General features: G+C 36.1%; 3 protein-coding genes and 1 long non-coding RNA gene across 4 annotated transcripts in view; 2 read left to right on the plus strand and 2 right to left on the minus strand.

The window, feature by feature from the left end:
• The window catches only part of LOC106151839 (malignant fibrous histiocytoma-amplified sequence 1 homolog), a 63,882-nt gene that overhangs the window by 42,721 nt on the left and 3,305 nt on the right, over window positions 1-17,856 (plus strand). The gene's annotated exons all lie outside the window — the stretch shown is intronic.
• LOC106164585 (ATP-binding cassette sub-family D member 1-like) overlaps window positions 469-17,856 on the minus strand; it is a 40,379-nt gene continuing 22,991 nt past the window's right edge. The window contains exon 11 of the mRNA XM_087015792.1: window positions 469-1,790. Coding sequence (XP_086871918.1) covers window positions 1,559-1,790 — 232 coding nt within the window. The 3' untranslated portion in view covers window positions 469-1,558. The remainder of the gene's footprint in view (window positions 1,791-17,856) is intronic.
• Window positions 4,604-16,034, plus strand: LOC147761016 (malignant fibrous histiocytoma-amplified sequence 1 homolog). The gene is made up of 6 exons (XM_087015789.1): window positions 4,604-7,715; window positions 8,163-8,448; window positions 12,694-13,437; window positions 13,894-14,102; window positions 14,384-14,645; window positions 15,342-16,034. The coding sequence occupies exons 1-3, from the start codon at window positions 4,796-4,798 to the stop codon at window positions 12,695-12,697; spliced, it is 3,210 nt and encodes a 1,069-aa protein (XP_086871915.1). The 5' UTR covers window positions 4,604-4,795; the 3' UTR covers window positions 12,698-13,437; window positions 13,894-14,102; window positions 14,384-14,645; window positions 15,342-16,034.
• On the minus strand, window positions 9,262-12,342 carry LOC147761017 (uncharacterized). Its single transcript, XR_015335154.1, has 2 exons — window positions 11,722-12,342; window positions 9,262-10,107 (listed from the first exon to the last, which is right to left on the minus strand). It is a non-coding gene; the product is annotated as an uncharacterized LOC147761017 (long non-coding RNA).

Genomic DNA, 17,856 nt, shown 5'->3' on the forward strand with positions numbered 1-17,856 from the left:
CTGTTCAGGCTTAGCCAACTGCACTCAGCGAGAGTGCCCCCCTTCACTGTTGATTTTTATAGACCAGTTGTATCTTTGTGAATGGGGTCTTAGCAACAGTCTATTGTAAATCATTATTCTTATTCTGTGAAACATATTCAAGACTGCCCTGACATTACAGTAAAATGTGTTAAAAAAGACAGTTTTCAATTTCAACCAATTTATTGTCCTTGTTTAAGGCTGTTAGACATGGTTTCCAGTTGGTGTGTGTGTCTTTTTAAGTTACCCATGTAAATGTCAAAATTCCTATTAAAGTATCACAACAGGAAAAAACTAATGACAGATAAATGTGCAATGCTCAATATAATCCATTTTATGTAGTTAGTATACAGGTATGTTAATAAGCTAACTAATACTGATGGTACACTGAGACAATGGTAGGAGACTGATTATTCATTGAGATCTAGGAAGAAATTACAACATAGGATCTGAACCACATTTCATTTATTTATTTTTTATGTGCATGTGTATAAGTATGCCTTCTGTGAACAAGATGTTTTAAATGCCATCTAACATATACTCTGACTACAATGCTTTGTTATATATTATGATAATTCTGACTTTATTTCTGGAAACTTGTTCTAAAAAATGATTATCAAATATTAAAGAATTAAACTTATTCCACAGATTAATTTTAATAATACTGGTGCTCTCTTTGAATGAACTAAGTAAAAATTGAAAATTATTTTGATAAATATGATATCACATTTCTATCAAAAAGACAATTAAATATACATAAAAATCAACAGTTTCATGAGCATTAAGAATCTTTCAATAAATACAGTATATCATGAAAACTAGACAAAAAAAAGTGAAATGGCTTTATCTAAGAGGAGAACTTCTAGCTACTTAATTTTTAAAACACCTAATCAGAAAAGAAATTTCTAACCCATTTAAAAAGTTAACAGGTAAGGATATTTAAGATAAAAACTGACTTATTTCAGAATAAATATCTTGTTCAGGATTTGCCATTTCATATCAACTATTACTAGGAAACTAAAGCATAACAGGACAAGAAGCAGAATATGCCACATTTTCTAATACCCTACAGCAGATTAATGATCTGGAAACTTATGGAGTTTACATCTGTGTAGACTGGGTGGAACATCAAAAGGTATCACTTTTTTCATTTCTTATCAAAAAAGTGTCTACAATAGTATTCACATCCACAGATAACCTATCACTATAACATACAATAAGTTATTTTTCAATAGTTGAGGTTGTAACCAGATTATAACCCAACACTAGGATAAATGTTTTGTTTTCATTGATTTTCGAACAACAATTTCACCACAAATACACTACAACATACAGTTTTTTAAAACTCCTCTGCATTCTATATTTGGACATCATTGGCACCTAATAATTACACAAAGATTAAATGTCTCTTCCTATCATTATTTTAAACTTATATCATATCATGTGCCTACTGGTAAGGCTGCTGACCCCTTGGGTTGAATATACTGACCATAGTCAAGCTCAGACTTATAACGGTGCACAGCTAGCGAACAGTGTCCAATCACAGCACTGACCCCTCTGGCTGTATCAGATGACCATGGTCCAGTAACACAGAGTCCTCCCCCAAAATGGAGCACAGTTCCTGTAGCCTCTGCTGCATCTTAGGTATGCCTGCCAGCTGAGCCTCCAGTCCCTGTTTCTCCTCATTGAGAGACAGGCGCGTGGCTGTGTCCAGCTCCTCTAATCTCCAGCCTCCCTCACCATCAAACTGGAGCAAATGAGTGTGGAACTTCCTGGAAAATTGATAAATATTTAGTGTGATGTACAGAGTTTCGTGAGTGAGGATCTTGAAATTAAATGTAAATTGCAGAAAAAAAATATGATTGCTGAATTTGAAATGAGTTTAATATTTAGAGTGATGTAAAGAGTTTACTGAGTGAGGTTCTTTGGCAGTGAATGTAAATTGCAGAAATTATTATATGATTGCTGAATTTAAAATTAGTTTCAGAGGTATAGAAATAATTTAAGTCAGAAAAAATATTTTGGGGGGACAAAATGAAGTACGGTCGAGTATTTGTGAACCAATTAGTGTCAGATTCATTGTCAGTAAAGAAATAAATATCTGAGACTTGGTTAGAATGTCTCCATGGAACTTTTACCTCTTCTCTGCTCTAGCTGTACTCTTTTTAATATTTTATGTTACCTCTATTTAGCAGTGATCAATAATTTTGTCTGGATTTAAGTTTATCATGAACCTAGAACTATGTCACTTCAATGTACAAACTGATAACAGTTTAATAACAGCAAGGCAGCTTTATCCAGGATCTTGTGATATTTAATCTACCTCCTCCCTGTGTACACACACTGCAGTACAGGTGAACAGGGAAAGTTAGGGAGACTTGGTTTAAGATAAATATATCATCCGAACGATACTTACACGAGACTTCACATTTTAATGTTAAAATAATTTCTCCAACCAAAAGAAAAGATCATTCTTTCAAAATAAAATTTCAGAAATAAATTACATTTTATCCCAGACTCACTCCTGTAAAGACAAAGCACTTTTCATTATTTTCTCTAGTGACATATCAGAAGGCACTTTCAACATCACATGACTTTTATTTGCAGAAGCCATCTTTTTGCGTTTTTGATTATGGTATATGAGATACTTATGAAATTCTATTATAGTACCTGAGATTGCTGACAGCTTGGACTGAAAAAACAACTTATATTTCAAAGTAAGTGCATTTTGATGTTACAAATTTCAAATTATCATAAATATTAAAATTTTTGTAGGAAATGAATAAACACAAAAATGAGGGATCTTTTTCTTTCGTGGTCACATGGGCGTTTCTACTTAGTTGATTAAATTGTATTATAAAGAATATCAAAAAAAGTGTTTTTTGTTTTTAAATTTGGTATTACCCTATGAGAACCTTTTTATATGGTTCACTCTTTTTAATTGATAAAAGTTAGCATAAAATCTAGACACCTGGCTTGACAGAATAATGCCCATTATATCACATCATATGCTAAGTATTTTCATCCACTACAGTTACAGTGCAGGGCCAACTGAACCAAGAGTTTATAGAGGCACCTCCTGAGTATGTACCACCAGCAAGTTTTGTGAGTCACTTTACAGCAGAGTGAGAACAACTTGTAAATAGGTGAGGTGGAAAGATTTGAAGGAAAAATATTATATAATAATTAAAGTTATTCTATCTACAGCAGTAACAGAATACCAGCTCCACCAGTTGTTCATATAATGGTAGAGGCACCTTAAAGTTCTTTAAATTCTCACAGCCCTGAATCTTACATTTGTGTTTATTGTGTTTATTTAAATCTATTTGTTTTCCTGGCAAAGTTAAGTACCAAGTGGTACATAGGACTTCATTGAAACATCTTTCACTGATGGTAAATTATAATAAACCCTTGTAATTTAATGCAATTTTACTTCTTTATTTCTATAGTTTCGAGTGTGCTTGCCATTTTCAATAAAATTTTTAATGGCGTTTGTTAATTTACAGTCATATGGTTTGAAGATGTTTTGTGATATTTTGTGTATAATTTCCTCTTTAAACCACCCTATATTTGGCTTTATGCATTGGAAGGTTATCTGCTTTAAAAACACCCTAACTGGTCATGAGCTAGCTAGTAGAACCAATAAAACTGATATCCATACTTGATCAAACTTTTGCTATAAGATCATGCTAAAATTTCTATTGCTAAGCTTATCACCTACTTTCTTCTGCTGATCTTTTGTTACTAATTTATTGAGATAGAATACATAGCTTTCAACAGTACATTGTGTGTTTTTTTCTTTTTCCAGAGAGCATAATAATCAGCATTACACGGTAATAAAACTTCCTATATGTTTGTCCAGATGCACATCATACCATCCAAAACTAAAAACTTTTAGTCAGAAGGTATATGATGTTATAATTATACTGAAACTTCTTTTTATATTGAGTAAAAGATTACTTCAATGCCATTATTCAATTTTAATCAACTCTTTAAACTCAAAAATACTTTCAATACATTAATACTTCATAAATTACTTAGTGTTTATACCATTTCAGTAATAAAACGGTATTAGAATACTTTTGTGCAATATAGAGAAACTTACATCTACTTTTCTAGTAATTTTTTCTTCCCAGTAAAGACACTGAAAGCATCTTAACCTGCTCAAAATTCTTTTCAGAAAACCCGTACACTTGTTGACATCTACATTACGTCCCATTAGGTAAAAAAAATTACTGCTTTATGCACAAATATCTACCTTTCACTTACGCAAAATTGGTTAAAATGCACCAAAGTAATGGGTGTTATTATTCACATCCTGTATCAAATGAAGAGTAGCTCCCTCACCATAACATCTATGTTTAAGATATTTACAAGATATTTCCAGTTTGTCACTGTCTACAGTAGCAGCTACTGAGTACACTATACAAGTGCATGTCGTTGGAGGACCACAGGAAATAATTAAATGTAATTTTTGACAATAAATTCCCCATATTAAAGTACTAAGTATACAAAGCTTTTTGAACAAAAGAAGTACCTGCTTTTTTCTACCAATTCATTGTTTTCTAATTCCAGATAACAAGATAGTTCAAGGACCAAAAATGTTTCAAGATTGAGTTAACCATTTCTTTAGTTACCTTCTATAAAAGCAAAACGTCTGTTATCAGGGGGCAATACTGCTAAAATTTGTGGAAAACACACAATTACCCACTCAAACATTCAATTAATTTTACCTGTGAACATAAACATATAGAGCAGTGACACTTTCTACTGCTCCATGGCTTACAGACAAGAAGTGCAGGAAAAAAAACTTGATCTCTTGCATAGGCTACAGTTGTCTCCATGGTTCAAGACACCAGACATTGTGCTGAAATGTACTGAGTTTAATATAGACAATGCTGGTATAGACAACCTACCAGAGTCCATTGACAGGTGCACAAATGTTGTGGAGATATCTGCAGGATTTAACAGTTTATTTTCTTTACCACAGTCCATATCCAACCTACCACACCTTAAAGTGTTGAGCCTATTCCAGAATGCCTTCACTACATTCCCCATAGTACTGTGTGGCCTGACTAACCTAGAGATGCTGAGCCTGAGTTACAACCAGCTATCTGAAATACCAGTGGAAATCACCAGGTTGAAGTTGCTTAAAATATTCAGGCTCAATAACAATGCCTTCACTACATTCCCAATAGCACTGTGTGGCTTGACTAACTTAGAGGAGCTACACCTGAGTGGCAACAAGCTATCAGACATACCAGTGGACATCACCAGGTTGAAGGTGCTAAGAATATTCCGGCTCCATAACAATGCCTTCACTAACTTCCCCATAGCACTGTGTGGCTTGACTAACCTAGAAGAGATGTGCCTGACTCGTAACCAGTTACCTGACATAACAGTGGATATCATCAGGATGGAGGCCCTCAGAATATTCTGGTTCAATTACAATGCCTTCCTCACATTCCCTATAGGACTGTGTGGTTCAACTAACCTAGAGGTGCTGAACCTGTCACACAACCAGCTATCTGACATGCCAGTGGATATCAGCAGGTTGAAAGTGCTCAGAATGTTCTATCTCTCTAACAATGCCTTCACTACATTCCCCATAGCACTGTGTGGCTTGACTAACCTAGAGGTGCTGGACTTGTCACACAGCAAGATATCTCACATACCAGTGGATATCAGTAGGTTGACAAAACTTAAGACACTTAATTTGTCAAACAATAACATCACTCACCTGCCACCACAAATGAAGAATATGGAAAGTCTTAGACAACTACATGTGGATGGTAATCCTCTGGTACAACCACCTAAACATATTATCAAAAGGGGTCTAGGCGCCATCAAAAGATATTTTGAGGCATTAACTGTCAGTGAGGCAATCCAATCAAGTAGAATACAGGTCAACTTACTTGGTGAAACAGAAGCAGGAAAAACTAGCATTTCACGTACACTGCAAAATGGAGAGTCTACCCTTACAAAGATGGCAGACAGGACAAGAGTAGTAGAACAAGGAACATGGGAGACTGACCAAGATATTGGCTTCAATATCAATGACTTTGGTGGACATGATGTTTACAAAATAGGACATCCCATTTTTATCTCCAACTGTGGCTTGGTTTTCATCACTTTCGATCTGTCTAAATATGACCCAGAAGACAAGGCTCAGTACCAGCTCTACATTGGACACTGGATTGACAAGGTGCAAGCACAGATGCCAGGGATACAAATAGCTCTTATTGGAACTCATCTTGATGAGGTAGAAATCCAACATATAGAAAACAAGTGTGTTGCAATAAAGAAGCAATATGAAGACCACATAAACAAAAAGAAGCAGTGGTATCTATTACAAAAGGAGATCATTGAGAAGAGAATAAGAGAAACACCTGATACTGAAGCATCTCTCCGCCAGGCCTACCAAAGCAAATCAGATAAACTGCAGACCTTGTATGATAAAATGAAACCCATCCACAAGCACATTTTCAGAGTTAGTTCAAAAACATGTGAAGGAATTAAAGAGTTGGGAGACTACCTCATTTATTTTGCCAGGATAAATGCCGAAGTTTTGCCAGGTATGTGGTTAGCAGCAGCCAAGAATATCTGCAACAAGAAAATTGAAGGCTCTGAAAACACACTTGGCTGGGAGATGATTGAAGACCTCATTCTGCAAAATGCACCTACATCATGGAAAGAGCAGAACACAAAGGAAGAAACAGAAAGAATGATATGTGACATCTTAAGTTTCCTTGCTCATCGTGGAGACATCATTTGGTTTGATAAATGTCCCTCACTGATGAAAGTAGTTTTCCACAAGCAAGAGGTTCTAGTGAATGTTCTGAAGGCAGTCCTCAGTCATGATCAAGAGGCTGTGTCAGAGAAGCTCCAGAAGTCCATGAAGATTACTGAAACCAAAGCAATTAACATACATGAAGACATCTTCACCAGAGGCATAATTTCCAAAGAAGCTATGAGCTGCCTGTGTGAGCCTTTTAAATTGTCAAGCACTGAAGTTGATGTCATGATAGAAATGATGCAGAAACTGGAGCTGTGCTATCAAGTCCAGGAACATGAATCCCTTCCATCCAATACCTCATTCCACTTTCCATGGCTCCTCACTGAAGAAAGACAATCTGAGCTAGACACCAAATGGCCCAGCAAGGTTCCCCCAGACACCACACAACTTACCCTGCAGGTTCTCTTTCCATACAAATGTCCAGATGGCTTATATGAGAAATTTTCTGTTCGTCAGCACAAGCATCTTGGACTCATGAAGACCATGCGAATGGACTGGAAGGATGGGGTGTATGCAGAACTTGAGGGATGCAAAATGCAGCTGACACGAGGGCAAAACCAGCTAAATCCTGATGCAGTCAGCCAAAACCCAGACTGGGTTATCAGCATTGCTGTCCGTGGATCACATCTCTCAGACATGTGGGATGTTCTCACACAAGGCCACAGTGACCTCATGGACATCATTAAAGAGGACTGGCCTGGGCTGTCATATGACAAGTACCTGGTGTGTCCCCACTGTGTGAGAGAGGACAGTGAGCATCCAACGCTCTTCCCTGGAGAGATACTTGACCTAACCCTGGGGACAGCTTCCAAACCAAGACATGTGACATGTGTCAATACTGGTGTCTCTATTCCTGCAGACCTGGTCTACCCACCTCACCTGGTCATGAGCTGGCAGGAAGGTAAACACAGCAGTATAATGGCATTGTTCTCTTTCTTTTGTTTCTCTTTGCTCAACAATATTGTCAAACTGCCCTCACCTAAACATGACATCCAAAAAGCGTACAAACAAGAAGGTTTTACATTCATCTGTTTTCATTAAGCACTGCATTTTAGCTTTAAAACATAACCCAATGATTGTCTTCCCATAATTGGTACTGTATTTTTTAAAAAATGTTCATATATTATCTCCATGTACTTAGTTAACATGTAAATAACTGTTCTTACAGCAGTAAGGCTTTTTTTCTGTGCAATCTTTTGTATTCTTCTACACTCGCCTCTGCCCATGTGTCCAATCTTTATTTTAATATTGAAATTATCCACTAAAATTCAATTTTTACATAACAACAACAGATAATTTTTTTTTTGTCATGAATATCATTTAAAAGTAGCTGTTTAATTTTTTTCAGTTCTGAATAAAGAAAAACCAAGCCTTTGTGAAAAAATCACAGAACCCTGTCTCCTGGACATGTTAAATGAGTTCCTCCAAGAAGGCATCATCACCCTTCGTGAAGCTGAAATGGTGAGAGCAGAGCCTCCTCAACACCATGACCAAACCTCAACTACCAGGGTGGTATGTCCAGAGAAAACTGCTGTCTTCCTGGACATTTTAACCAGGAAACCTGTCAGGGCACATAATACTCTTTGTCGATGTCTTCAGGAACAAGGACAGACTGATCTTCTTAGATTGATCCAGTAATAGTCCCTTACCTACACTGGTCTATCGTTTCATTGTGTGAAAAGCTCCAGTGGCCAGACAATTTTCACGGTGCCATGAAGATAAACAGTTAAAAAATACCCACAATAAATTCGGCAACCGTAGGATGCGCCAACATATAGATAATTGCGATGGTATTTATGCCGAAATATCAAAATGAATAGCCCTGCCGTTCCAATCGGCAATCCTCGACTGTCGAGTGCGGAGACATCCGAGTAGTTCCAAGTGCTGCCGTTCTACCCTTTAAACCAATCAAAGCAACGGAAAGGGGTCACGGGATCACTTGACCTACATCTGATCGATGTAAACAATGAATTTCCATGCGAAGCTTGCACATTTAATAGATGATTCCCATGCGTTGTTTCAATAAAAAAAATAAGTCCTAGGTTTTTAAAATCGATGTCAATATCGAGAGAAAGATTTAAATAGTTGGAGAATACGTGTATTTTAGGTGTATTTATATAATTGGCTAAATGATGACGTGAATTCACGGTTAAAAGGTATGTAGTATTAGCCCGTACACTGTGCATTGTACCACTTCTACAATCGCACACAGGTCACACTATTACCCAATATAGTGATCATATAATCACTTGCATGTATGTTCAGTAATGTTACATTGAATGCATTTTAAATTCTCAGGTGTGTTAAAGCGCATATAATCACTTAAAATTATTTGACTCAATATTTTACACTGATAAATAGTACAAACTAGGTATTCATGTGGGCTGTCTGTTTATGAAGCTGGCAAGTGCTCAAAAAATTATTTCAAAAATATGTAAGTGCTTCACTAGGTAGAATAATTGAGTTTTTTATGTTCAAGTTTCTCTTTAAATTGCAGAGGTACAATTTTTAAAGAAGTTTGATTATTGCAATTAATTGCAGCATTGTCTAGTAACAACAGCATATTAAAAGAAATAACAGCTCACATTTAACAAGGCTTTTATGATATATATATATAATATATTTTTCCAACTTAATTATTTAAACTATCAAATTATAACTTTCTACATTTCTTGTGCATATCTGAAAAAGATTAATAAAATGCCATTCGAACAGGTACACTTAAAATTTTGCAAATGGATTTTAGGTCTAAGAAAGCAGGCTAGCAATACCATTTTTAGAGCTGAGCTTGGCAGTTACCCTATTATTTCAACTATAACTAAACCTGTCTAAAGATTAGTCTTAGACTGGAACAACTACTAGTAGATAATAGAACTGTAAATCAGGTGCACAGTCTTGAGCAAGATACAAAGGGAAACACATGGACAGAATCTATCCGAAGATAACAACCCACCAAAGAAATTATATCAAATAGAAAACCTTTTAGAAATATTGAACATAAAAATCGAAAAACACTTCTGGCAGGAATTAAATAGCTCAATCTCAAACAAATTAAGGGCATACAAAACAATAAAAAAATATTATGAATGTGAAAATTACATCAAAATGAGTGTCTCCCCATTAAATATCAAAACACTTGCAAAAATTAGACTAAGTGACCACAACTTTTTTTTTACAAATAGTGCAGATAGCTGGCAGCACTGGTGACTTTGATATACCAAACCCTGAGACTGATCTCAATTTCTTGGGAGATGGACCTTGTATTTTGGGAAGAGTACAACTGGTTGATGGTTCTGTAAAAGAAGCAAAATAACATTTTACTTTTCATACCATATACTTTTCATACCATAGTGCATTATAATGTGCAGATACTGACTACTACAGAAACAACTTTAACGTTGGATAAATATTCAAGTGGGTGTAACAAAGATATGTAAAAATAGTAATGTGCTCAAAATTCAGTTATAAAAACAGTTGCCTTGTATAAATAAAAAGACAACATAGAATACATATTTCAAATAAAAACATCTGGATACCTGGATACACAAATGATTTAGCAAATACAGAGCAGACCGCAAATACTTGATTGTTGCAAGTGCAATTGTATATACAATCACTATGATTTAACTATAAAATAAATGAATAATAATGAAATAAGATAAGACAGTCGCATGTGAGTTTATCACATGATTGACACCAAGTGATATTGACAACTATAATTACATATATCCTCATGATTCAAAGGGCATAGGGTAGGTATAGGATTCAATGTATTAGTGGCTCAGCATGTTCCTTTTATGAGGAACTAAGCTGTAACAAACTATAGGCAAATGAGACCCACTGTTTAATATTTGTTGCAACTAAGACAAATTAATCAAGCTTAAAGATCTAATAATTAATAGGGAGCCCACTAGCAGTCTGCTGCCCAGATTAATATCAGATGCCTTGAATAAAAGTGACTCTTCTCTTTAAACTGAACTATATCTACCAGTCACCCTACTCATTATCATTATTCCTTAATTGATACTGTTTGTCAACGTATTTCTTTATTGATACTATTTATGTATACCTTTACTGATTCTATTCATAAGGGAAAGTTACAAGGATTATTCCTAACAGTCCTAATTAAATTAATCACATTGCAGCTTGTTCTGTGAAAAGCTATCCTACTTTTTCTGGCTCACAAGATACAGTAAATATTCCCTAAAATACATTCTCATTGAAGTTGGGCTTAGCCTATACATATTTATATTCACTAATGGTTGCACATGTGCAGCAATGTATTGGGGGGGAGGAACACTCCACAAATAACATAAAAGATTCTACCATGATACTTAAGCCTCTGTCTCATAAAATCCCACCATAACATTTGTTTGTATATCTTGTTGTGTAAAGCCTTACATTATTTTGTGTAAATGCAATGCTAATTATGATAAATATGGATGAACTAATAATGAGATGTTAATCATGGCAAGAACATACAGCTAGCTTAGGCTGTATTCCCAGAGCTTTTAGATTGATCTGTCCCCGCGGGGAGTCTAACTAGATTACTGTCAGATAATCCGGCTTAAATGTCCATCCCGCCTACTACAAGCTGTAAGGGGGTATTTAACTTTCGTGTCCGCCCCACTGACAGCTGTTTAGCGTGAACCCCTAAAGTAGATCTATCTAATCTCTGGAAATGAGGTCTTATTCAACAGAGAGGAGTTGTTTCATATCTTAAAACCTTTAAGTATTTACAAATAAAATAATAATAACACTTATAAACTTTTTTTATCATTTTCTTATTTTCTTTCTTTCATATCACTTTTATCAGTCACATATTGATATGTAACATCAGCCACGTACAATGTAAACATCACACGATCGGGGCTGACTTAAAAACAAATTACAATATGTTGACATACCTTCTTCAGCAGGACTGCCTTGTTTCTCAGCTTTCTCATACTTCTTTGCCGCCTGAGATAGCCCCTTCTTGTTAATTAGCTTTCTGTAGCAAGAAAAGTGACATCGTGGTTTGGCTTCCAAATCGTCGAATCCTTATCTAAATCCGTACTGTACGGATCCACTGAACAGCAGCGGCTTCTCTGCTGCCAAATTTCAGCCATTGTTTCGCTGCGACTCTAAAAGTTTCCCAGCGAACACGTGTGATGGTATCTAGAGTCTCTTAATTAGCTACCTTCTTTTATGTGCATGCAACACGAAAGATGAGAATTTGGCGAAGATTTCGCGTCTCCCTCCTCAGTCTCTTCATTACAGCCGACCATGCTGCTTTGTTTACATGGCATGGCCTGGTGGGAAGGTGACGTGACCCCCTTTCCGTTGCTTTGATTGGTTAATCTGATCTGAATCTGATTAAAAGGCTCGAACGGCGGGGCTATTCATTTTGATGTTTCGGCATAAATACTACCGCAATTATCTATATGTTGCCGCACCTCTCGGTTGCCGAATTTATTGTGGATATTCTTTTACTGTTTATCTTAATGCACCGTGAAAATTGTTTGGCCACATCACATATTGAAGGAAAGAGCTTTTCTTAACGCTTTTATGCATATCAGGTGGGGGACTATAAGGGGACTTTCCTAGACTGATAATCAAACTTTCCTAAATATTCACAGAATGAAAGGGGACAGGGCATTTAATTTATCAATGGAATACCTCAAGTATTATGGACAAAGTGAGCTTGTTTCCCTATTTGAATATAGGAAATGCAGTTAAACTGACTGTGTGGTGGACTCACCACCTGCAGCAGTCATGTCATGTAGTTGTTTTCTCAAATGTCCAGTAGTCTTCGATGTGCTCAAAAAATGTGACCATTCTGGCCTGCAATATCTTTTTGATAGTCAAAAAATTCAAATAGTAAATCTTGGTCATTTGAGCTAAGGAACTAGCCATGCACCTACAATTTACTGGTTGACTGGACGCTTATAATGCATCAGACCAAGAGCCGTTTAATCTATCAGAAGAGAAACGTAAAGCACCAAGCATTTGAAGGTTTGACCAGTTTACTGTGGTTAGTTCTGAACAATAATCACATCAAGTCCATCTCTACCACCTCCTTCAGTGACCTGCCGTCTTCCTTGACATACTCAAAACCAGAGGAGATAAGGCATTTGTTTTATTGAGAAAATGTCTCACTGAAAATGGACAAAGTGAGCTTGTTTCCCTTTTAAGATAGACCCAGTACCTGTGGCAGTCATGTCCTGTAGTTGATGTACCCAATGTTTATTAATTCCTAATGTAGTGAAACACTTAGGCCTTATTGGCTGCATACATCTAGCTTTTTGAAAAAAAAAAAAAAAAAAAAAACAATGAATCTTGGCCAGATAGACTAAAGAACTGTTCCTGCAGTAATTCCTGTCCTTAACTGATCTATATAATCCATGAGTGAGATAGAGGACATGAGAGCTGACCATCATCAATCTACAGACCCCCTTATGTGGAAATAATGGAGCAAGAATGGATGAAGAGTAAACATTAGCAGGGATTATAATGATAGCCGTGGTATGCTACTTGGTGGGAAGAGGAGCTAGGTGGGAAGAGGAGCGTAGTGGGAAGAGGAGCGTGGTGGGAAGAGGAGTGTGATGGGAAGAGGAGAAAGGCATACAGCTGTACACCTACAGGTTAGAACATGTGATATGATAGGCCAATATTGTTTTATAAGATGTTGATGTCCGTCTAGTTTTTTATCAGTAATGGAGGGGGAGGATGGACAGCAGAACATGTGATATGATAGCTAGACCATCTTTGTTTTATTAGATGTTGATGTCTGTCCAGTTCTGTATCAGAAATGGAGAGGGAGGGTGGGGGAATACCTTACACTGAGATGCTGCTTAACAAATGTGAAGAGTTATTTTTTATTTGGAATGCACTATGTTGCATTAGATTAAACCTCTTTATATGAACTTATAATACTACCACAACAGCTTTAGGTCTTTATTACCAGCGCAATATTTTAGTGTCACACAGAAATGGGCTTTAAGGGTGGAAAACCTATTCTTGTAATTTTGAGCACACAACACAGCTGATGAAGTTTGTTGCTGGATCCTTAAAAAAATGTTATATTGTAATTTCTACAGATGAGACCAATTATAGGTGACTTGATGCCATATGATCCATCAGATGAGGGATGGGAAAGCTGGAATTCCAACCAGTTCCTGAAGTATCAGGGACATGTGTAACCCGAGTTCCAGTCATACCCTGCCTACAACAAGATGATGTGGAGGATGGCAATTTAAAACAGTCAGTGCCATAACTTGAGACAAACACCAGCCAGCTGCACAGTCAGGTTTGTACAGTTATATATTTAAAAATTTGTTACCCCTTTTTACATTTTCAGAATTGGTAAAAAGTTGTGAAAACAATTTAAGCAAAATGTATCTGGTATATGTTATCTGCCTGAATAAAGACCATACAAACCTTAGGGTTAAAACTTCAAGTAAGGTATACTCTGGGGTGAGCCATAATCACAGACTGACACCAATTTTATATTATACATCAAACTATAGAAAAAATTACTTTCATGTTATCCAGTGGAGTTACAACATATTTGTTCTCTTCTTTCCACAGAATACAGTATCAACAGTTTATCTCTGCTAAGCAGTGCATCAGACAGTACTCCTCCCAACACACAGAGCACCAGCAGCACTGGACTGAACTCTCTGGAAACCTTTAACCCTAATCCTAAACTAGCCAATCACAACGGGGCCCAGGACAGGTCAACAAGCCCAGTGGCCATGTTTCACCATCTGCTGCAGTGGTTTAACATCAGCTCCGTGCCTCACACCAGATGAACAGCAGATATAGTTATCACATACAACAGACAATCCAGGTATTAATTATTTGGATGACTTTCTCTAAGCCATTTCAATGGCTAATTGTCTTTGTTTATAGATGCATAACATTTTTGAAAATGCTTTTGAAACAGTGGCAGTATTAATCGTTACATGTACTGCTTGAAATTAATAAAACAGGGCAAGGTCTGTATTAAGAAAAATAATTTATTTTACTGGAAAAAAACACCCTGCATTTTAATTATTATTTTTGTACAGAACAATCTTATTCAATTAATGCTTGCCTGCTTGCCTCCTTGTCACAGTACTCATGTGTCCCCGGACATAATTCTCATACCACATCTCACACATTGTCAACACAATAAAGTAATGCGTTTAATTATTTGTTGATTATTTTCAAAATGGTCACTTAACATTATGATAATGTGGGGTAGTAATCCTTCACTTTACAGTTGTCTTTGGTAGATGTTTAGACAAGTGATTTAGACAAATAATACACATTGTATTAGCTGGGTGGGTCCAATTTTGCTGGGCGTTCTTGCTTAAGTGCAATCAGTGGAATCAGCTTAATCAGCAAATGACAGTTATTACCCCCTAGACAAAGGTTTTGTTTTCATTTTAAGTGATGGAGTAATATAAGTAATCATTCACAATATACATTTGCTATTTATACATCTAAAAGGACTGGATGTAATTTTTAACATTCTGTAATGTGTGGACAACATTATTTTCAGTTCTGAATGAAGTAAAACCAAAGCTTTGTGAAAACATCACAGTTCCTGGTCTCCTGGATATGTTGGATGTTTTCCTCGAAGAAGGCATTATCACTGACCCAGAATATGAATGGGTGAAGCCAGAGCTCCCTCAACACCAAACCTCTACTACCAGGGTGGTATGTCCAGAGAAAACTGCAGTATTCTTATATATTCTCAAAACTAAAGGGAACAATGTATTTGATTTATTAAGGGAATGCCACAGTAAAAATGGACAAAGTGAGGTTGCTACCCTCCTTAAATAGAATAAGTGACCAAGAGAACTGACTCTATGGACTCACTCAGACTATGTGACTATGTGACATTTATTCAGTCAATCACTTTGGCCACACTGATTTAAAATATCTCAGTCTAAATGGGAAATCTTTTTCACAAACAGTAATAGACTATCAGATTGTTCAAAACGCCAATTGTTGTATAATTAAAGTATAGCAAAAATGTACACATGTAAATACACAGGTATAACCAAAGAACAGTCAAGTAGAATATATTGCATTAAAATAAATGTGCTTTTTATTGGAATTTATTTAGATAAATTAAGATTGTTGATGTAAATAATCACTGAGTCAAATCATTACTATGCCAGTGGCAGTACAATGTGGTAGTATTAAACAGAATTTCATTGAATTAATAAATTATTTCTGAGACATTAAAATTTTAGGATTAAGTATCTTTTTAGTCCACCCAATACACCAACCACAAATGTTATGTGTAGTATAACAATAAAACATAATAGTTTGCCTGCAGCAGTAGCTCATAGAGCAGGGTGACCAAACAAACCCAATGATTCACCTACCACAAAAGACTTAAGTGATTTCTCCTTAATTTTCCCTCATTTCAGTCAAGGTAGTTGTGGAAGCTGGCTATCCTCCGTTTCTCTCCTCCAGATAACACATCCTTCCAGTCACTCTCAGCTCCACAGCCTGGAACACAACAACTCTTAATGGATAATGAATTAAAATTAATATATATTTTTTAAATTTTCAAATACATTTTGAATATTTCAGACAAAGTGTGATATAACTAGTCTTAATGAAATAAAGTAATAAAGTGGTTTTAGATTATAAATGATTTAGATTTGCAGATATCATCCCTTAACATAATTTTGAAATGAGATATCCACTAGCGAAGGAGACGGGGATTTGACTTTACTTAACTCTAAACTCCCAAGCCAATAAAATTAAAACAAGATATAGTTATTATAATTAAATGGAAACATATCAGATGACATGATTAATTAGGATTAAGATGCGTTACTCCTGTGATGAACATAGATAATGTATATACATATGAAAATAGAAACTGTATCAATCAAAAACTTTACATATTTTCTGCAGATATCTTAGTACCCTCTTCTCTCTGTATAATATGTTGCAGGTTTACACATCTGAATATATCTTTGAGTGGTGATTTGGGTGGTGGTTTGAGTAGGCGACCATTATACACAGCCACAGACCACTTAGAATACAGAACAGGGAGCTCTTACCACAGCCATTACAGCCTGTTACATGTATCAGCAGGTGCATGTTGTGGTCCATCTGGAAATATCATGCTGAATATGAAAGCAACCTGCCTCTTTACCAAACAAAGCCACTCAGTAAATTTAAGTAAAACAAAAATACAGTATGGCAGTTCTGAGCCCGGGGCGACTTTTAGAACAGCTAGGGAGCTCTTACCAAAGCCATTGGAGCCTGTCATTAGCAGGTCCATGTTGTGGTCCATCTGGAAATATGCTGATTTCTGCAACCTGTCTCTTTACCAAAAAAGCCACTCGGAAAATTAAAAGTTTGTCAGTTCTGGGGTGAACTTCATGTGTCGGACAGTGACAGGATGGTGACAACACAGACAGACAGAAAAATCAGAATATATAGAGAAACTTACAGTGACTGTATATAAAACCAGCATAACTTTGAAAAAATGCCCCAATCAGGCTGATTTTCAAATTCTACCTGTATTTTATTATCAATTATCAGTTCCATAAGTTTGAAGAAAAAAAGACAAATGTTTTTTCACTGACTGTGTTTTCACTGAAAGTGCATGGCAATGGCATCAGTGACAACAGATGCAGATTACGGCTATATTGACAGACACATCTGTCTCTGCATAAAAAGTGTTGCTTTCCGAAGTATTAAAAAACAGTTCATTTAAAAAAGAAGCATTTTTTGGTTTTGCTTCATCCAGAACTGAAAATAATGTTGTCCACACATTACAGAATGTGCAATCAACTTAACTGTATGACATGGCATTAAGTATAAAACAGAAAAGCTGGTGGTTATAAGATTAGTTGCAACAAGAGGTGGCGTTCCCTGTTCAGGCGTAGCCAACTGCACTCAGCCAGAGTTCCCCCCTCCCACAGTTGGGTTGATTTTTGTAGACCAGTTGTGTCTATGGGAATGGAGCTTTAGAAACAGTCTATTTTTAATCTTCAGTATGAGTTAAGATACATTATACTTATTCTGTGACACATATTCAAGAC

The sequence above is a fragment of the Lingula anatina genome, chromosome 6 (assembly GCF_051362555.1).
Source record: "Lingula anatina isolate TDL-2025a chromosome 6, LinAna3.0, whole genome shotgun sequence".
In the NCBI taxonomy this organism is placed as follows: Eukaryota; Metazoa; Brachiopoda; class Lingulata; order Lingulida; family Lingulidae; genus Lingula; species Lingula anatina.